The sequence below is a fragment of the Suillus plorans genome (genome assembly GCF_016647745.1).
Source record: "Suillus plorans strain S12 chromosome Unknown HD556scaffold_80, whole genome shotgun sequence".
Classification (NCBI taxonomy): domain Eukaryota; kingdom Fungi; phylum Basidiomycota; class Agaricomycetes; order Boletales; family Suillaceae; genus Suillus; species Suillus plorans.
Window position 1 is genome coordinate 213,582 of NW_024537464.1, and position 21,094 is coordinate 234,675.

Below are 21,094 nucleotides of genomic sequence, written 5' to 3' on the forward strand. Positions count from 1 at the left end.
TCATTACGACAGGGCCGTCTACGGCGAACAGAACGATGTCCCGACAATTGGACAATAAAAAAACTACAGTAGAAAATGATCTTGCCGACTATAAAGCACTCCTAGACGATGCAAATATTTACGAGAACTTCCATCTACAAGTGATAAATGAGATACGAGTTTCCTTGACAATAGTTTACTTACTTGTTGCCACAGTTGACGCATCTGAAGATGAGACGAAAGGTGAGTATGTCTTGTACAACAAGTAAAGGTCACGTACGTCACGAAAGTCTAGAAAGACACAGACGTAAACTTTAGTCTGATTTCCATTGAATATTTACTCACTGTCATTGGCTCGTCGGCGCTTCTGGTCTGCGCCTGGCGATAGCGACACTTACGCTACGAACGATGAGCACCAAGCCACCAAATTCAATGAAAACGTCTTACTTGCTTGCATCTTCCGCACTGGAAGCCTTCCGTTTCGGCTTCTTGTTCGCCAGCTCCCAAGGACTTGAAAAAGTTCGCCTCCTTTATTTTTTGGTCTGCCGCCCGTCGTTCCTCCGACGACATTTCCTGGAACAAATCAGCTTTAAAAATATATCTCATGATCCCTGACGTACCTCGCTTGTCATTTTGCTGAACCTCTCCGCCGAAAGATCACCGCTGACAATGTTCTCTCGTAGACTTGGATTGCCCTTGTCCTTGAGGTTGACGTACGAAGAACGGATTTTGCCCTTGTATGCAGCGCTAGCACTGCCAAACTGTGCAAAAATAGCGGCCTCTACAGCTTTTGCTCGACTCATGATTAGATCACTGGCTGTTTTCAGGGTAATGAGAGTCAGATAGTGAAGTCGAAGTCTGGGATCGACTCACGAGCGCCAGAGTCACAAGCAAGGCCATCATAAATGAGTTCCATGCACTTATCCCGCGTGCTGTCCCCCGTGCCGGACGCCTTTGCACCATCTCCTTTCGCAGTACGAGGTTCTAACTTCCCGTTCACTGGGGCTGGAGTAGCGGCGTTAGAGGGTGTGACCGAAGCAGATCCCTTGCGAGCTTTGTGAGAGAGTTGATAGCCATAGTCATTATAAGGATCTAGCAGCATATGTGGATCGGACTCACTTGGTGCTGCCTTGCCGTTCGCAGGTGTCCCCGCCTTTGAGCCTGAACCTCCTTTAGCGCGTTCAACCTCGTTTTTCCACTTCTTCACGATCTCTCTGGCGAGTTCGGAGACCTCTTTTGCCTCGTGGGTCCGCAATTTTCCGACAGCAAGCCCTGCTTTGCTTTCCTATGAATTCACACCAGTGAGTCAAAATACAAGGCAAAATCCGAGCACGGATACCTACCCTTAAGATCGCTTCATTTACTTGGAAGTCTTTCTTCAAGATTTGCAGAATCGATACCTTTTCCTACACGAGGGTCGTCAGCAAACCAAACTAAAAGGATTGACCTAGAAAGATTTGTACACACCTCTGTGGAAGCATTTTGGAGCTGTTTCACGAGCTTCTTAAGCTCGGCTGCTGCTGTTTCAGACATGACTGACGAAATGGCGTCTAATGTCTACCACTATGTTACTTCAAGCGCTATTCAATCCTCTTTAAACCACCTAAACTATGACCACGAAATGGTCTTGAAGCATGAAAGCTCTTTGCTTCAGATAAGCAACCACGCCTTTGATTGCCTTTCTAGTAAATAAACAAACAATGATAATCAAACCTGTCACCCTGCCACTGCCATTGACAGTGACCGACTGCCGACAAATCCAGTATTATCAATGAGTACAACACATGCTCTTCCGCCGCTGGATCCTTTACTGAGGAGGAGTGCAAAGCGCACGAGAGACATATTTGCATCATGTCCAAATGACGGGATGAAGGAAGATGAGAAGAGGTGCGTAACGAGTTCTGGGACACCGAGCACATTTGCTGAAGAGATTTTTAGCGCGCGAATACGTCTGTCGGTGAAAATTAACGATGAATACCGTGATTTCAAAGAGCTCCCTCCTGCATTACTTGCCCAACAAGGCCCTATTGGACCTGCTCGACCAAAGGAGCAGACAAAGTCTATGGCACTCATTGCCGCAATAGACAACACACCTACAGTGCAACCATCCACGTTCGCTACGTCTAATAAGCTCTCCGAGGCTTTGACCCTACACAAAACAACTCGCACTATCAAGCCAACATACCATGCTCCATGGAAGCTATCTCGTGTCATATCCGGTCATCTGGGTTGGGTTCGTAGTGTGGCGGTCGAGCCAGGGAATAAATGGTTTGCTACTGGTGCCGGAGATAGAGTTATAAAAATTTGGGACTTGGCTTCAGGGGAGTTGAAGCTTTCCCTGACCGGTCATATTTCCACTGTCCGAGGGCTGGCCGTTTCACCGAGACACCCGTACTTGTTTTCGTGTGGTGAGGACAAAGTGAGTCATTCTAGCACCTGCCAACCTCGTCTCGTTGATCATTGCTCCCTTTAGATGGTCAAGTGCTGGGATCTCGAAGCCAACAAAGTTATCCGACATTATCATGGTCATCTTTCAGGCGTTTACTCGTTGAGTTTACACCCGACGTTGGATGTTTTGGTCACATCCGGTCGCGATGCCTCAGCTCGTGTCTGGGATATGCGCACAAAGGCTCAGATCCATGTTCTCGCTGGGCATTCCGCAACAGTCGCTGACGTCAAGTGCCAAGAATCTGATCCTCAAGTCATCACTGGAAGTATGGACTCGACGGTTAGGTACGTTGAATTTCCTCGCGATTTAACACACTGACTGATACTACCCTGGTTAAGACTGTGGGACCTGGCAGCTGGAAAGACGATGGTCACCCTCACTCATCACAAAAAATCTGTAAGGGCCCTGGCAATTCATCCAACAGAATATTCCTTTGCATCAGGTTCTGCAGGCGGTAATAACATAAAAAAATGGAAATGTCCAGAAGGTGCATTTGTACACAACTTCCCCGGTCATAACGCTATCATAAATACGCTTTCTGTCAACGCAGAAGGCGTATTTTTCTCTGGTGGTAGGTTACCATTTCCCATCGGCTTTCCTCAAATTTGAATTAATCGCTGTTGTAATGCTCAGGTGACAATGGCACACTCACGTTCTGGGATTACAATACGGGGACTCCATTCCAAAATCTTGATGACGTACCTCAACCCGGCTCCCTCGAGGCGGAAGCCGGCGTCTTTTGTTCGACCTTCGATATGACCGGAACACGGCTCATCACTGGTGGGGCTGACAAGACTATCAAGGTTGGTTGGGTAACTAAAAACGTACATAATTTTACTCATTGATCTTTCGCAGGTTTATGCCGAGCAGTCGCAATGATTGCTGCGCATTTCGCTACAGAGTCTTGTTGTAGTATTGTATTGTACTTATTATTACGTGTGGGCAGTGGAAAACATGGCACTACACGCAGATGAGGTCCGAAGTCCGTCTAAAATTGACAAGAATCGGGCCAATACGTGAAGACATGGGATAAATGGATCAGGGGCAAATGATTTTCTTGCTGAGTTTTTGAAAAAAAATGGCACTTTTTGAGATCACCTTGCTTGCAAGGTCATATGCCATCTGACAAAATCTGACGGACTAACTGCCAATAATATACAATAATAAATATCAATAAATGTTCAATGTGGCTGTATGTCATGACATTACCGATCCAATGTCCAGTTTTTGAACCATGTCGCAACAGCTCAATTCCGCCCTGGATAAATTAACAATGAAGGAGATTATAGCTGCAGTAGGTGACAATAACTTGAAAAGAGCTGAAAAACGCAAGCGCAGTGACTTAGTGGCTACTGTGCAAAGTTCGACAGACACCCATATTCCAGTCATATCAGCAGCGAGCAACAAAGCAGCGCAATCTCACGATGCGCATTTATCTTTGCATGCGCCGTTCGAGAATGCGCTAAACCAGCTCACTGTCAATGAAATCATCACCGCTGTTCATGAATTCAAACTTTCATGTGCGGAGAAACGAAACTGAAACAGTCTATTGTCATCAGTTCGGCACTCGGTACTTCTTCAATCCACAGTGGTGTCAGCTGCAGATGCAAAAGCTGCACACTTACAAGATTATGAAGAACAGCAGTTGAAAAAGGTGTGGCTGCAACAAGAACGGCAAATATCTGCCAAATCATCATTCCTGGAGGAGGTGGGAGACTCTGTGTGAAATGAATGTCTCTCGCGGTTCATTGACCGTACCGGAAATGCAGCCTGTCGGGCTACTATATGTGTTATTTGCGCAGGCAAGTTCTTAGCATCTGAGACAACTGAACTTGCATTGTCATCGATCCAGCACAAAGACATTCTGATGCCATATATTTCGCATCACAGTCAACGACTCGTGAATGGCATGTTGCTATACAATCCTGCCATCACGATTCGAGACGATTGTCCTTATGGTTTTCTTTGCAATAATTGCTGGGACGACATCAAATCTAACAAAACTCCTCCATTTTCCCTCGCCAATAATCTTTGGATTGGAGAAGTTCCGGATGAACTTGGGATGTTGACTCTGCCGGAGCATATTTTAGTGGCCTTATCATATCCTGCAGCATACATCGTCGAGCTTTTCCCAAAAAAACGCGGTGCTGTTCATTGGGATGCAGCAGGTTTAAACAGCGGCTTGCATGGAAATGTATCTACATACCGACTCAACACATCGTCCATTGCAGCCATGATTGAAGGCAAATTGCTGCCGCCTAAACCGTCTATCTTGGCGACAACTATTGGCATTTCCATTGTTGGACCCAATGATTTTCCGGAACGTTGCTTACCGCCTTTCTTGTCTGTGAGCCGCTCTCATCTGCACAATGCGCTGCTTTTTCTTAAGCGAGAGAATCCGCTGTATTCCGACATTGCGATCTCGGAAGATGACATTGCGCTATATCCTACACACGGCATTCCGGATGTCATCATGTCCTCAATTCGACACCTCCAAGATACTGCTGCTGTGGATAGTGAATGAGAGGATTATGTACCTGAAGATGATGTTCAAGATGTATTCGCTGGTTCGTCTTTTCTTTTGGGATTCGACATGCTACTCTTAATGATAATGTTGCGTCGATAGAACATGACAAAGCTTTTCCAAGTGGACAGCATATCGACGAAGAATCGCTCATGGATGAAAATGGTTAGTTTCGAACTGTTTAACAAAACACTTCGCACAAGCTGACAAGCACAGTTCCATCCAACATATTTCCAGTCCAGTCGCACGGTGTGCTTGATAGCAATGTATCAGAAGTTGATGATGATCAGATTTTGGCTCATGCAATAGCCAATACATTGGAACATTATTCCGTCCAGCATGGCACAACTTTTGTCAACGAATATCCTCAATGAGACATGAACCATACATTGAGTATCGGTGATCCTGATAATCCTAATCATTTACTTGGCGCCTTCCCATATCTATTTCCCTATGCAGCCGGCGGAGCCCATTCAGTCACATAGTCTGTAAAATACAGGCAGCCGAGGTTGAAAATATGCCATTCCACACAGGCCAGCGGATGTCGGCCGATTGAATGTGTTTGCCCGAGTCTAACATTCGGCCGACTGACTAACTGATGGACCATTGGAACAGCTGGGCCTATACACGGTGTTGCTTAATATTAACATGTCGGCCGGTCGCCAAGAAACAAAGATGGTGGATTGTGACGCTCTCAACCCGGCCCATGTAGACAATAGTGACTGTGTGTACCGGTCAGCCGATGCGAATAATGGGTATGAAGGTATCATGCAGGCCGATGCAGAATATATCTCCTGTGCGTGTCAGTCAGCCCATCGAAAATATATTGCTCGTGCTGATCAGATGGCCCATGCGATGACAATGAATTCACGATGGTCTCCAGTCGGCCGATAGGAACAATTGTCTGGTATAATCAGGTGGGCCATTGGAACCTATCCTATCCGGTCGGTCGATGGAAACATATTCCCGATGCCATCAGGTCGGCCAATACACAGGAATGTCTCATACAATCATATGAGCCCATGACACTGACACCATCATGTGGGCCGGTGGAAAGACATTCCCGATGCCATCAGGGCCGCTGAAACTGATGCAATCAGGCCGGCCGATGAAAATAAACCCTCTATGCCATCAGGTGAGCCGATAAAAATGAATGCCTGAGAAAATCGTCCGGGACAATGAGGAGAATGCTCGGGTTCTATCAGGTGGGCCGGTGTGGAACGGGTCTCCTTTGCGCATCGGTCGACACATTTTAGCACCATCGCTCGGTCGCCAGCTTTGACGATTCAACATCGATTCAAATGAATCTGGAACATTTTGATGACTATGTACAAAGTTAAATGTAACTGTAATGTACCATCAGATGTAATCACGCATTTGTCTAGGCTGAAACTGAGAAATCCCAATCTACATTCATGTAACTCGCATACTGTGGCCGAGGTGTCCCCACAAAATTGTGAAGGCTATCACGCATGAACCACGTCCACACAATGCGATCACCGGTGAATGTGACCCCATGCCTCACGATCAGTCCAGAGCAAGCAACCATGGCGCCAGAGTTGTATCGCAACTGTATACCGAGGTTGGATAAGGTCATGAGCCCGTCGTAATATTCGCCGACACTGGTCATTACGTCGAACCCCTCTGGAGGAGATCGTGGATCTCTGTGAAGAGGGCATTGCCGGTTACAAATAACCGCTGCGCAGTTGAGCACCGAGGCCCAAAGTTGCAAACAAGTATATATCTCATCGTGGCCGTTGTCCATAGCCCATCGGGCAAGTTTGATCTGGGTTTTAACCGAAGCCCAATATAACTCTGGATGCATCACCCGCAGAGCCGCAGAGGCCAGGAGCGCCGAGCGCTGCATGGATGTTATAACTATATGAGCTCCTTCCCCCTTGAGCGTACCTGACACCTTGGGAGCGAACGCACCGGTGGGTGGAAAACCATATGGCTGGAACAGTTGGAGTGAGCAGACATTACAGTGGAAAAGCAGGCCTGACCTCTCGGCCTTGCTGGAACCAGCAAGGAGCCATGTTGATGCATCCAGGAGTCAGCGGGCGCCGGTCGCTCTTATGAAAATACCCAGCGTATGTTCGCCAATGGGTCTCTTCTCCACTGGTCATGCTTGTCTTGAGGAGATGACCCATGCCAATGGTGGCTTCTTCCATCTCGGCCTGTTGTGTCAGTGTGAATGTTGGCCGATAAGCAACAATACATCGGCATACTTGTATCCAGAGGCTAATAGCGTCTGGTAGGTACCATATGTTACAATAACATTTAGAGAGGCCCCTATACTCATTTTCCTTTTTGCTTCTTAAACGGGCCGTCCGTACCACGCTTATCTCTTATCATGCCTATCTCTTATCTTGACTCTTATCTCGCCAAGCGGGCTGTCCGCCTCTTTTTTGCTTCTATCTTGATAACACATTTACAAGCTCCGCTTGAACACTGGTATATAAACCTACCTACCTACAGTTGTATTCTCTACTTTAATCTACTGGGTTTTACCTGGAACATTGTCCTTCAGCAAGGTCTCCAACCTTGCTGCCTAAGAACCACTATTCTAAGGGAGTCAGCGACACTCGCCTTAGCCAGAATACTTGATCTCTCAATCGAGAGAAGACTCACGTCTATCTGGCATCTTGCCGATTGTCTATTCAGACAGAGATAGCTCGACTCATCCCAGTCGTAACAAAAGATTAAAGTCTTTATCACCTGAACCGTTGCCATCTGCAACGAAACCGACACCACGACTTCGTTAACTCCTTTGATCGGAGCCTTGAACTTAGGAGCTCTACCAACCATTCCTCCTTTGAACACCATGACGACCCAGAACAAAGAAATAGAACTAAAGATCGGTTCCCCTCCCGAATTTGATGGAGACAGAGAAGAATCAAAAAGGTTCATGATGAAATGTCATGCATACCTTGACATTAACGACAAAGTCTACGTGGATGATAAGAAGAAAATCATCCTTGTGTTATCCTACATGACGAAAGGAAACGCAGCAGCTTGGGCGGAAGACTTCATGGAAACAGCCCTAGACCCCAAGAGGAAAGACACCTCTGGACTAATGATCGGCTACGGAACCTGGGCCAAATTCAAAAAGGACTTCGACGAAGCCTTTAAACCCATGGACCCCGCCGGAACTGCCATGATGAAGATACGAGGATTAGAGATGAAAGGAGATCTCCACACCTATATCTCCAATTACAAACTCCTCGCACACCGAGCAGGAATGACCGAACAAGCCCCCCTCATCGAATTCTTTCGACAAGGCCTAGACTACGGGCTTCAGGACAACCTGCACCGGACAGGTGAAACTCTCGATAACTTCGACACCGTCGTCAACTCCTGCATTAATCTCGATAACGCCTTCCAAAGATGGAAAGCCATCAAGAAGAAAGAAAGACCCCAGCAACAGAAGAAGAAGAACTTCGGAAATAGACACTACGTTCCAAAAAGGGACGACGACATGGAAGTCGACCGCATAAGCCGTCTCTCAGACGCGGAATTAAAGAAGCACCTCAAAGAGGGACGATGCTTCAAATGTCACCAAGTAGGACACCGTGCCAACGACACCTCCTTCCACCCAAGAGAAAGAGGACAGATCCGAAGAAACAAAGAAGAAGAAAGTAGCAGCGACGACGAAGTCGAAAGTCGCGCTTCCTCCTCCAGGAACCCCATCAGAAGAAAGAAGGAGAGAAACGAAGAAGAAACTCCGAGAAGGAAAGCACCAGTCCGAAGGAAGACTATGAAAGAAAAAGCCAAAGAAGTCGAAGAAGAAGAAGACAGCAACTTCACCGAAGTAGAACACCGCTTCGTGGAGATGGATTTTTAGAAAGGGACACTGCCTCGACGTCAGTAACTCCCACTCATGTACGACTAATACGTTCTATCGGGACCAGAAATGAATTAAGAATTCCTGCATCCATTTTTTCCGATAAACGCGTACAAACCGTCGAAACATCCATGGTCATCGATTCCGGAGCATCCGGCACCTTTATCAGCGATACCTTCTGTAAAAGGCACAAAATAAGAACCCATAAACTCTCACGACCCTTCCCTGTTATCACCGCCGATGGATCGGATGCCCAAGGAGGACTTATCTCTCGTTATTGCGTACTCACGATCAAAATCAATCAACGAACTATGATCGGGAAATTCAATGTGGCAAAGCTAGCCAAACAGGACAAAATCCTCCTAGGATTCCCCTGGCTTGCTGCACTGAAACCCCAGATCGATTGGGAAGCCAAGACCGTATCACTCCCATCAACAAAGAAGTCGCTTGCCATAGAAAAAAACATCGACAGAAAGAGACGCAAGAAGTCACTCCCACCGCTTTTCAGAAAAGAGAAAGAAGTCGGAAAAGAAACAACCCGAATTTGGACAAATTCCAAACTACGGAAGCCGATACAGGTGAAGGTGGCAACTAAAGAAACCACCTCCCCCTATACCGCTTCTGTAGAAGAAATAGTTGATGAAGAAATACCCAACTATGACACAAAGGAAGACGTCTGGTCAGAAAACTTCAAAACTCCAGTCGTAGACCCACTAGCCTATCAATTGGCCAGTGACAAAGTACTCGTCGAGTACGCCACTGATGGATCCACCGTACGCATCATAGAAGATATAACCTTCGATACCCCACTTGTTCGAGACGGAACATCAAAAAGGGAACAAAACTACGGAAAAACAAGTAATAAAGCCCAAGAATTCGCGGTTGCAGGAGAAATAGAAAAACAAAAGAAAACTTTCGAAGAACTCGTCCCTCACTTCCTCCACCAGTATCAAGACGTCTTTGCCAAGGATGGTCTTAACAAACTCCCGCCGGAAAGACCCGGGGTAGATCATCGTATCGACCTCAAACCAGGATTCGTGCCCAAAACGTCGAAAGTCTATCCGTTATCGGGAAAAGAACGAGAAGCTGTCAAGACGTTTATCGAAGAAAACACCAGAAAAGGTTTTATTGTCCCCTCCAAGTCACCTCAAGCCAGCGGATTCTTTTTCGTAGGAAAGAAAAGCGGAGAACTGCGTCCCTGTCAAGATTATCGGTATCTCAACGATTGGACCATACGAAATCAATATCCCCTTCCCTTGCCAAAATCCCTCATTGAACAACTCTATGACGCCAAGTACTTCACAAAGATCGACATAAGATCTGGGTACAATAACGTGAGGATCCACCCAGAAGATCGATGGAAAGCGGTGTTTACCACTCAGGAAGGGCTGTTCGAGCCAACAGTCATGTTTTTTGGATTAACAAATTCCCCCGCGACCTTTCAGGCGTTCATGACCAACCTCTGCCAGAAACAGATAAACCAGGGATGGTTAGTCATATACATGGACGATCTTTTGATCTTCTCGAAGGATCTTCAGCAGCACCAAGCACGAACCATCGAAATCCTCGACATCCTTCGAAAAGAGAAACTATTCGTTAAACCGGAAAAATGTACCTTCGATGCACGAGAAGTAGAATATCTTGGAATGATGATCCGACCAGGAGAAGTAGGGATGGAACCCGCCAAAGTAGACGGAATTAAACATTGGCCAACCCCGGGAAACCTAAAAGACACACGGTCTTTCCTGGGATTCTGCAATTTCTACCGGACATTCATCGCTCACTACTCGGATATCGCTCGACCCCTTATCGACCTCACGAAGAAAGACCACCCTTTCGTTTGGACTGACAAATGCCAGAACGCTTTTGACCACCTTAAAAACGCCTTTTTATCGCAACCAGTACTAAGAAACCCGGACCCAACTCGTCAGTTCGCAATCGCTACCGATGCATCGTTAGCAGCAACCGGAGCAGTATTACTGCAGACTGATGAAAATGGAATGTACCACCCATGCGGTTACCTATCCCAATCTCTCAACCCTGCAGAACGGAACTATGAAATCTTTGACAGAGAACTGCTGGCGGTCATTCGGGCACTCTCGGAATGGCGCCACTATTTAGAAGGAAGCCCCCACACCGTGATAGTATTCACGGATCATATGAACCTCCTATACTTCCGCTCCGCCCAAAAGCTGACACGAAGACAGGCACGTTGGCAGCTCATCCTTTTCAATTATCAGTTGGAATTGCATCACGTCGCAGGGACCAAACTAGCCGCCCCTGATGCCCTATCTCGACGCCCGGACCATTCACTCGGAAAAGATGATAATGAAAATCGCGTTCTCCTCCCTGATACCATGTTCGTGCGACTAATTGACAATGATTTGTCAGAAAGTATTGCGCGCAACTCCGCTGAAGACCCCGTGTACCAGAAAGCCCTAGAAGCATTGGACGGAGTATGCCTTCCCCCGATGAAATCTGCCCTCTCCGATTGGACGTGCATCAATGGCGTCCTCTTTTATAAACATCGAGCTTACGTACCAGCAGCCCAACGGCATGATGTGTTATTCAAACACCATGATCATCCCACGGCGGGGCATCCCGGCCGATTTAAGACGGAGGAACTCGTCAAACGAGATTTCTGGTGGCCAGCCATGGGAACTTACATCCGTAAATACGTCGACGGATGCGCGTTGTGTCAGCAGATGAAGACTGACACACACCCTGTTACCCCGCCATTGCGCCCGATCCCCTCCACCGCCACTCGCCCTTTCTCCCAAGTTTCTGTCGACCTTATCACCGACCTACCCGTATCGGGCGGTTTTGACTCTATCATGATCGTGGTAGACCATGGGCTTATGAAGGGGGTAATTATTTCACCATGCAACAAAAACATCACCTCCGAAGGAGTGGCCAAACTATTTCTCAAAAACGTGTTCAAAAGATTCGGCCTCCACGAGAAAGTGATCTCAGATAGAGGACCGCAGTTCATTTCGAAATTCTCTCGAGAACTTGCCCGGCTCCTCGGATATCAGATTGCCGCATCAACCGCCTACCACCCCCAGACAGACGGACAAACAGAACGACTCAACCAGGAACTAGAAACCTACTTACGGATTTACTGTAGAAGCAATCCGTTAGAATGGTCCAATCACCTTCCTATCGCCGAGTTCGTCCATAATCATCGAAAGCACGATGCCAGGAACACATCCCCGTTCTTCCTCATGATGGGTTACGAACCGCGAGGAATCCCACACATCTTATCAGTATCAGACACGCCGGCAGCAGAAGAAAGACTTAGGAACCTCCAGAAGATACGAGAAGAAGCTCTTGCCTGCCATAATATCGCTATGCAACGAATGGCAGAAAGATCTCGTCATGAAAAGTACCGACCATGGAAGACGGGAGATAAGGTATGGCTCTCGGCCACCAATCTCCTAACATCATTACCATCTAGGAAACTTGCGCCCAAGAGATACGGGCCATTCCTTATCACCGCGGTCTTATCTCCTATCACGTTCACCCTGAAACTTCCAGAACAATGGAAGGTCCACCCCACGTTCCACGCTTCTGAACTATCCTCCTATCGCGAAACAGAGATACACGGGCCGAACTACGCCGAACCACCACCTGACGTTATCAATGGCGAAGAAGAATACGAAGTAGAAGCTATTCTTAGCCATAAGGGCACGGGTAAACGAAGACGCTATCTGGTATCATGGATAGGCTACTCCTCCGGAAGCAACGAATGGATACCCGAGGAAAATTTGCGGAGTTCGAAAGAACTCTTAAACACGTATAAGAAGAGACACAAGTTGAACTGAACGAATCATTCTCCCACAAACAAATCCCAAGTAACATGACTCCACCTTTGACACCCTCCCCTACCGGATCATCATCATCCTCGCACTCACTCGGAAATTCTTCGTACAAAAAGAACATTCTTAATCTAGACGACGACGCCATCGTCGAGACCACTCTGTTGTCCCTTCCCCACGCAATTGAGCTTGAGAAACAGCTCGCTGAAGCACCCGCGTCCACTGCCGCCCCTGTCATATCCCAGATTCACATCATACGCGCCACCGCCGCCCTTGAGCTCAGACTCAAAGAAATTGAAAACGATGCCCTCAGACTCGCATGCCAGCACCTCCAAAGACAAATACGCAGCCTTGAGATTCAGCTGCTTCCTTCTGCTTTTAGCACTATCTGCAAGTCAGTTATACGGACTGTTGAAGAACGAAACCAGACCGAAGTCGGTCGCCCGCCAAGCCCTTTTACTAGCGCTCCCCCCAGCGACGTACCTGCTGCAGTTACGGCTGGAGAAGAAACTCAGCCTGCTGCTCAACCGACACCAGTCGAAGAACCACTCCCCATTCCCGAACCCACCGTCGTCTTCAAACGAAAGACCCGTAGAGGGGCTACCGTGCACGGAGTGTCAAAGACTAGAGCTTCTAAGGGAAAGAAGCGTGAAGTCATTGACCTCACCGAAACCCCCGACGTCATCACTGTAAAACAACCCCAGTTTTCCGCAGACAATTTCGTCTGCCGCGTCTGCAAGAAACTTGGGCACCGTCACAAGAATTGCCCCGAATATTACTGCCGCATCTGCCAGGCCCAGAAGCCCGGCCATCTTTCCATTTATTGCCCTTACGCTGCGAAGAAAGAACTGTTCCCATTGGTTTATACCGATGAAGGCTTCTATGAAGCACTAGCGGCATGGGAGGCCAGGAAAGATGAAGAACTTCAGGAAGAAATAGAAAGGGCGAACCGGGATTACGCCACCAGGTATAATGAACCAGAGTTCTACAACGCTGACGCGGATCCCATCCACTACGACTACATGAACGAATACTGCGACACCGAAGAATAATTGAAGTCGGAGACTTCAACCGTAACAGGGGGGTAATGTTACAATAACATTTAGAGAGGCCCCTATACTCATTTTCCTTTTTGCTTCTTAAACGGGCCATCCGTACCACGCTTATCTCTTATCATGCCTATCTCTTATCTTGACTCTTATCTCGCCAAGCGGGCTGTCCGCCTCTTTTTTGCTTCTATCTTGATAACACATTTACAAGCTCCGCTTGAACACTGGTATATAAACCTACCTACCTACAGTTGTATTCTCTACTTTAATCTACTGGGTTTTACCTGGAACATTGTCCTTCAGCAAGGTCTCCAACCTTGCTGCCTAAGAACCACTATTCTAAGGGAGTCAGCGACACTCGCCTTAGCCAGAATACTTGATCTCTCAATCGAGAGAAGACTCACGTCTATCTGGCATCTTGCCGATTGTCTATTCAGACAGAGATAGCTCGACTCATCCCAGTCGTAACACCATAGGATAATCCGGCCACCAGAATCCACCAGAACCGAGGGCTTGTCAAGCAACTGTTGAGAACTATGAGGGAACTTTTTAGACAGAGCCTCTTCATGTTTTGTGATCCGGCTGGTAGAGCGTTTGTTGAGGGCCTCGTTGTAACGAATCATATCAAGATTAAGGTGAACTGTGGTCCGTCAGGAAACCACTGATTATATTCAGGAATGACTTACTTGGGTGTAAATATGCATCGGCAAGAACTCGGGCCAACTGCTGACATGCAAGCATGGTTGGCACATCCAATGTGAGCGGAGGCAAGACCACCTGTTGCTGGCGACCGACGTGGAAAGCAAACAGCTGGTGCACAAAGTCACCAGCGATGGTTGTGGTATGTAACACCCAGTCAGTCTGAATTGGAGTCATTTGCGGGGGCAGAACAACTGGCATAATTGATGGTTAGCTTATATGGGACAGGACCGAGATTCATTGAGTAATACTATATACATTTGGAGCATGAATGTAAATTCGGCGATACTACCGATGTCTATTTCGTAAGTATGCACACATTGCCGGTAATGACGGTCAGATCGGCGATAGAACAGCACAATTGATGTGAAGTCAATCCTTGCCAGACAATTGCCTACCAGAATTTAAGAGCTCTTCCTCCAGCTCGGCAATTGGTCCCTCAAGTTGAGACATGGTGGACGCGGCTGCAGCGGCAATCCCGGCTTTCTGCTCCAGCAAGGAAGCCATTGATTCGCCGAGATGTTGGAGGTGGGCTCTTGCGGCCACAATTTGATTGAAGAGGGCTTCACCGTCCACTTGACCGGTTACCGCAGGACCCGGTTCAAGGATAGCTCCCAGCGGCTAAGGATTGACATGAGAGTAAGTCCATCATCATGAAGCAGAAAGAAAGTGAGAGAGATAAAATGACCGACCAGTTGTTCAAAGTGGTCATGGGTCATCTCCATGACCTCTTGCAGGTTCAAGACCGGCAGCTCAAAACTCAAGCGGTCAAAGCGATCCTTCCACCAATCATAGGGATAGTTAGGAACAACTCGGTGGTGGGACGTCAATCCAGGGCGATGCGGAGAGCAGTGAAGAAAGAATTCATCATGCAATTCCTCGGCTGTGATGGTTCCAGTTTGGAATCGGGTAAATCTGCCGATGATGCTGCAGAGAAGGTCGGGCATGGTTGGGTGGATGTTGAGGACCACTGATATGTTAATATATGGGAATACAAAACGCTGATTTAGGCATCAGCTACAAGATCACAATGGCCGACCGACCGACTGATGATGTACTTACATCTGCCTCCCACTGAAGATGCCGAATGAAGGTGGCTTTGTAAGCCGGCGTTCGAGGGATGTGGTTTCGGTCGCAAGCCAGCCAGATCGCGGCGAATTGAGACGTAGCAAACTCTAGAACATTGGCAGCATCCCACGGAGTAAAGTCACTCAGTTCATACGTATGCAATGTTAGGGAGTTGGACATGATGGTGGTAGTTAACATCAACACGGAAAAAACTTTTATGGGGATCAGCATTGTACTGATGACTAATCTAGCAGCTGCATGTGAACCCCGGTCACTCCGCAACCTCAGCCACCCCTTTTGTTCTCTCAAAGCTGTCTTCTGCATGCTGGGATAGTCAGAGATACATTTTAGCCTGGCGGGCTGCATAGCAGCGGTGCCCAATGATGTCCTTTGCATCGGCCTCCTGCATTCGGCGGACCCATTGTTGAGATTTATGCATAAAGAATGCAACCGTCCATGTCATTTCTCGACCGACCAGCAGTAGCTCCTCTTCCCAACGATTTCGCAGTGCCAATGTCCTGAGCCAATGGACACGGTAAACTATTTGGCAAGTAAATTACGACTATATAGGAAGAGGTAGGTCGGCAAAGTACATACATTCATTCATCCAGTCATTGCTGGTAGAATCCCCCTCGACATCAATGGACCAAAACCAGGCTAATGTGCTATTTCTTTGACCGCGGGCATTTGGGTCTGCCACCACGGTAGTGGCCTTGAGGTCGGCCTTCTCCAATAGCCGATACTTCATCAATAAGTCATCGGCACCGAGATTAATGAGCTGCTTCCGGCATTTTGCGTAGATCTGTGTGTTGAGGTTAAGAACTCTGTCAACTGAGTGCACACGAGCCCATGCTCTGGTCGACCGTGCTTGTGACTTTGCCGACCGAACCGTGGTGCGAAAGAGAACGGCCTTGTCAGCCAAGTTGACCCTCACAGCATGCAATGCATCGTTTGCTTGGCCCTCTCTTAAGGATATTTCTTGTAGCACAAGGTCGGAGACGCCCCACTCGGCGCACCTTTCGATGCCGATGTTTGACGGTAATGGAATCACCACGGTCTCGGGATTGAACTCCACCGATATATCACGTTGGTCTTCATCATCTGACCGATCGGGAGCCTCCGATGATGATCCGACGGAATCCAATTCTGTTGCGTCCAACATAACTGTCATACCGTCCAAATGGTCGCAGCTGTTGAATTCATTGCCAAGAAATGTCGGTGCGACCCTCACAAATTCATCTAGTTGACCTTGCAATCTGTCACGACGCCGGGCAATAGCCAGCTTCTGATTGTCGGTCGGCCGTTTCCCCAACTTGTTGACATCGATCAGGAGGGCTACTTGCACTTCCTCCAGTGTCATTCCACAGGCCAGCCAAGTTGCAGCACCCCGGTGAATCTCACCAGTGGGCCATTGTGCCTGACGGTTCAGTAGGTGCAACTCTTGCTGTTTTCTTGTTGGTGCTGTGCCACAAGGACATCAGCATATTCAATATACAAGAGTCCCATTGCAACGGACCTTTGGTCAACTGAACTTCGTATATATCCATGGAGCTGGGATTATGAAGTCGGTCATCTTCAGCAGCAGTGGCCTCTGCTTCCCATTTGACAAGGGTGTCATCCTCGGCGGTCTCGCTCAACCGGTCAAATGCATGTCGGCTGTCTTGGACTCCCTGCATGGCCTCCTTAAATTTTCGGCAAAGGAATTTGCCTAAATGCATTTGAATTTGCTAGCTGGATAACATGATATTGCTCACTGATGCGTATCATCTTCATAAAATTGCAATCATTCATCTGAAAGTCCAAACACTCCTTTCGGTGAGGGGTGGACATCCCTCTTGCTGACGGTGATATGATGTTCAAGGGCGCCCACAGGGTCTCCATGATTTTGCCGTCGATTCTGGCGGCACCTGTTATGAAATTGGATGCATACCACACATAGCATTTGTCTTGATGGCCGTGGACATGCCAGAGCCCGATGCCAGGAATAATCTCCATGCCCCATGGAAGGTCAAGATAGGGCGAGTCCTCAATCCGCTTGCTCAGATGCTTGTTGTATTGACAATTAATGTCATAGAAAGTCAATGCCCGATCAATACCATCGGTGTTGTACCCCAGAGCTTGACACAGCGCGTAATCCATATTCATTTGCCTTTGACCGGCCGACTCATCAGTTAAACCTGGCCGATTTAGCAGTTGGAACGGCGAACCTTTCCCCCTTCTGAAAGTCCACCATTGAATGAGGGACAAAACACCCGTGTCTCGCGCAAGCACACCCTCCTATCTCTGTGGCTTCCAGCCGGTGGCGGGAAGCATTTGCTTGGTTGACCGCTCGGTGGTTATTACAGTCTGACCTTTGTACAATGTCCTGCGCCTGGGATAGATGCATTTTGTATCGGGCGTTGCTGACCATGAAGCCCAAGCCGTCAGTCAATGCCACTTCATCGGTCGGATTGGTGGGATGTAAATGCTCGGCCTTGAAATTGCCATCCATGACCAAAGATCTGGAATATAGCCATGCAGGGTCGGATCCATTTCTGTCTGACATACTGAGGTTTACACCGGGCTGAGGACATGCAGGACAGAAGAGTGCAAGCTCCCCTGCCTTCGGCTTTCACTTCTCATGGCCAAACCCATGCCACTTGAGCTGCTTCACTTGTCTCCACTGCCTGCCGACCCTCATCAATTCTCTGTACCGGTCCTTTCGGCTATTGTGAGCAATGCAATGCAGGAAATCCACATCACTCACTGAAACCAGATGAGGGAACACGCTTGATGTGATTCTTCTTAATTTACTGTAGTAGTTCATTGCCGATGTCCCGCATTCCAGGTTGTCCAGCAGGAAGTCGTCCAACACCGCAAATGTAAATGCTGTCTTCGGCGAAGTAAAAGATGCAGGGAAGAGGCCGGTTTCAAATAGTTGCATGTCCGGGCTCAGTGCACCGGCGCACTGACAGAATCTGATCATCATGGAGTGGAGCCCAGACGTATCCACCACCATAGTCATCCGAGGATCATTAACCAATGGTATCCATGGGCTGTCTGTGAATTGGTCTCCTTCATCATCTGTGTCGCACCACTCATCGGTCAGTCCGGGGCAAGGCTCGCCTGCATGGCCAAGGTGGACTTCAAACCCAATCTTGGTCAAGGAAGTGTCTTCGAAGAATCCCCCAGTCCATTGACTGATCCGATGGAAAGGCATGCGGCTGTGAAACGTCCGACAGCAATGGGTACAGAAGAGCGGTTCACCCATGCAGCCATGACATCTGTAGACTCCATCCTTTGGACAGACAGAGCACATCCTGTTGGAAGGTGGACCCTCTCGCCAAAGGAGCAAGTCTAAGTAGTCCTCGGTCTTGTACTGCCACTCGCGCAGATAGTCATTTTGACTCTTGATATTTGGTGTCAGCACATGAGACAAGGCAAGTGAATGGTGAGCTTGCCATGGACTTGCGAAGACGAAAAGGCTTCAAGTTACATTCACCTAGGTCGTAGTGTTCATGGTCGCCCTCCTCATGAAGTCCTCTGGTAGATCGGTCCTTTGTAGGCGATTTTCTGGGGGATGAATGAACCGATGTTGTTTTGTTGTAACGTCGAGCTTTGACAAATCATCCCATATCTCCTCTAGATGTTCGTTTGTTCTCCCATTGAACCAAAGAGGATGTCTTTGGAGGACTCCAGGCCTTTGGCTTTGACTTGACCATGGACGGAAGTAGTGCTGCATTTGTCAGGATGTGTTGTTTGGAATGAGATGCTTAGACTTTGGGACGGTTTAGTGCTTACATTCAACTGCCAAATGCAATGCCTAGTATGTAATAGTCACTTTGATCTCTCGGTAATCATTGGCATGGATATTCACGGCGCAATTCCAATGACTGATAGTGATTTGTGTATATGATGTGTCAAGAGCACTTCAGATCCTCCAATTTCATGCCACCCACCCACCTATGCATCTACACCACTCAATAAGTCTTATAGTGATAGGGCTCACACTATTTGGCACAATCTAGCCCTTACGTTCACTTATGACATGGGTGTGTCACTTATGTGAATCATAACTCACATGAGCTTCCTTCCATTTTTCGTTCCATCAACCACATCAACGCTCTCCTACACGTACATTTCCAGGTTCTTTACTCCAAGCTACCTACTGTGATATGCCTCGGACAAAGATAATCACCGGTGATCAGCCTCGGTTGAACGACCAAGAGACAACCACACTGCAGTCCCATGTTGAGGACTGGGAGAAGGCAAGTGGAACTGAGCAACGACAGATTTTCAAAGTGGCCGCCAGAGAGGCAAAACTTTTCGCTCCAAAGATGGACAAAGAGCTCTTGAAGCAACGAAAAGAGGTAAGCTTTTCGGCTTTGATCTCGGGTCATGCTGCATTACAGTCATCATGCACAGAGATACAGGCAGTGGTTCTACAATCACAAGAAACCCAAGGTTAATGCCAAAGTGCCAATGAAGCTGCAAAAGAAATGGACAGCCCGCCGAGTCATCGAAGAGGAGCGGAAGGCCGACATTCTTCAGCAAATACATGAAGAAATCGAGGAGGAGACTGGGCAGAAGCCTGAGCAGAAAGAAGTCCTCAGAAGATATCAACCTACCATGACGGCAATCATGAAAGGGCTCAACGATGATGAGTTGGAGGAAGCCCGGGCAAAGGCCGACCAGTGGACAAATCAAGCGCCTGACCCTGTAGTCCAGGCCAAGACAGCTAAGAAGAAGGGCAAAAAAATGATCAAGCACTTCGCCAAAGAGATGTTTACTCAGGCCGGTATGAGACTCTTTGTATTGGGATCCTGGAAAGACAAGAAGGGCGCCCTGCTTACATCTGGGCAAGTTGATATGCTCGGTCGGTCGGTCATTGTGCTTACATGGTTTGGCAGGTTTGACTTCAATGAACACCTCGGAAGAGGATCCAGCTTCATGAAATGCAAGGACTGGCAGGTCATCTTACCGGCATGGGAAGATTTTATCGGTGATGAATTCGGTAAGTCTCAAGACCATCTGAGAGGCGCTTCATATAATTCATGTTGCCTCCACCAAGACCAGGATCAAGACCAGGACGGCACACTGTTGGGAGGCACTCGCCGAGTCCCCAAGCCTCATTACGAGTTCGACCTGGACCGTATGGATTTGCCGATATTGCCTGATATTAAGGGTGTCTCGCTTGAAGTCAAGAAGGCAATGATTCGGTCATTCCTCACCATTCATTACAGTAAGCCGTATGATAGAAGACCTGTGCCATTATCTGACACCCGCCGCCATAGGAATATGTTGCGGAAAACGGAAGGTCCCAGTGCCATGGAGTGACATAATGAAGGGGCAGTCACGGTTCATCTCCAGCACATACCTGCCAAATGATATCAAGATCACAGACCCATCCAAAATGCAACGGAATGAAGCCAATGCCTTGTTGGAATGTTGGTTGGACCGACAAGACCACCAGGTTGGACTAACGTTAAAGTTCAAAGCGTGGATTGACGACAAGGGCAAGATGCATTCACCGGTCGGCGAAGGGTCTGATGGGTCTGATGGTGATGCTCATGATGAGGGCTTATGGCCCAGGCCAACTGCAAAGTCATCGGCCACCGCTGCACTCTCATCGGCCAGACTTCCAAAAAGGCCGCCGAGGTTCATCAAACAGGCTCATATCGGTTC

The 21,094-nt window shown here is 48.0% G+C and overlaps 6 protein-coding genes across 6 annotated transcripts; 3 read left to right on the top strand and 3 right to left on the bottom strand.

Moving 5' to 3' along the window:
- Positions 1-52: 52 nt before the first annotated feature.
- On the bottom strand, positions 53-1,512 carry HD556DRAFT_1503373 (transcription factor S-II, central domain-containing protein; the record flags this gene model as incomplete). The annotated part of the gene is made up of 10 exons (XM_041308985.1): positions 53-134; positions 184-204; positions 260-270; positions 325-378; positions 427-552; positions 600-796; positions 853-1,032; positions 1,099-1,264; positions 1,323-1,385; positions 1,447-1,512. 10 exons carry the CDS (start codon positions 1,510-1,512, stop codon positions 119-121), a joined length of 900 nt encoding a protein of 299 aa, XP_041154741.1. The 3' UTR covers positions 53-118.
- A 238-nt stretch (positions 1,513-1,750) lies between these two features.
- HD556DRAFT_1312843 (WD40-repeat-containing domain protein) lies at positions 1,751-3,307 on the top strand (the record flags this gene model as incomplete). Its single annotated transcript, XM_041300725.1, has 6 exons — positions 1,751-1,866; positions 1,918-2,398; positions 2,453-2,712; positions 2,767-2,999; positions 3,062-3,231; positions 3,284-3,307. The coding sequence occupies 6 exons, from the start codon at positions 1,751-1,753 to the stop codon at positions 3,305-3,307; spliced, it is 1,284 nt and encodes a 427-aa protein (XP_041154742.1).
- Positions 3,308-4,104: 797 nt separating this feature from the next.
- HD556DRAFT_983756 (uncharacterized protein) lies at positions 4,105-5,233 on the top strand. Its single transcript, XM_041312197.1, has 3 exons — positions 4,105-4,995; positions 5,055-5,117; positions 5,169-5,233. The coding sequence occupies exon 1, from the start codon at positions 4,296-4,298 to the stop codon at positions 4,950-4,952; it is 657 nt and encodes a 218-aa protein (XP_041154743.1). The 5' UTR covers positions 4,105-4,295; the 3' UTR covers positions 4,953-4,995; positions 5,055-5,117; positions 5,169-5,233.
- A 1,100-nt stretch (positions 5,234-6,333) lies between these two features.
- Positions 6,334-6,819, bottom strand: HD556DRAFT_1246919 (uncharacterized protein; the record flags this gene model as incomplete). The annotated part of the gene is made up of 1 exon (XM_041298652.1): positions 6,334-6,819. The coding sequence occupies one exon, from the start codon at positions 6,817-6,819 to the stop codon at positions 6,334-6,336; it is 486 nt and encodes a 161-aa protein (XP_041154744.1).
- Positions 6,820-14,734: 7,915 nt separating this feature from the next.
- On the bottom strand, positions 14,735-18,629 carry HD556DRAFT_1312846 (uncharacterized protein; the record flags this gene model as incomplete). The annotated part of the gene is given in 10 exon segments (XM_041300726.1): positions 14,735-14,983; positions 15,055-15,363; positions 15,425-15,755; positions 15,775-15,970; positions 16,028-16,891; positions 16,947-17,138; positions 17,185-17,579; positions 17,638-17,968; positions 18,084-18,135; positions 18,177-18,629. 10 exon segments carry the CDS (start codon positions 18,627-18,629, stop codon positions 14,735-14,737), a joined length of 3,372 nt encoding a protein of 1,123 aa, XP_041154745.1.
- An 828-nt stretch (positions 18,630-19,457) lies between these two features.
- On the top strand, positions 19,458-21,090 carry HD556DRAFT_1312847 (uncharacterized protein; the record flags this gene model as incomplete). Its single annotated transcript, XM_041300727.1, has 6 exons — positions 19,458-19,461; positions 19,556-19,779; positions 19,835-20,289; positions 20,320-20,423; positions 20,481-20,651; positions 20,704-21,090. Coding segments are annotated over 6 exons (1,345 nt in total), but the record flags the coding sequence as incomplete, so codon positions are not given.
- Between the last annotated feature and the right edge of the window lie 4 nt (positions 21,091-21,094).

Coding starts and splice junctions, on each gene's coding strand:
- HD556DRAFT_983756 (XM_041312197.1), top strand. CDS start 4,296: ATGCCATATATTTCGCATCACAGTCAACGACTCGTGAATGGCATGTTG.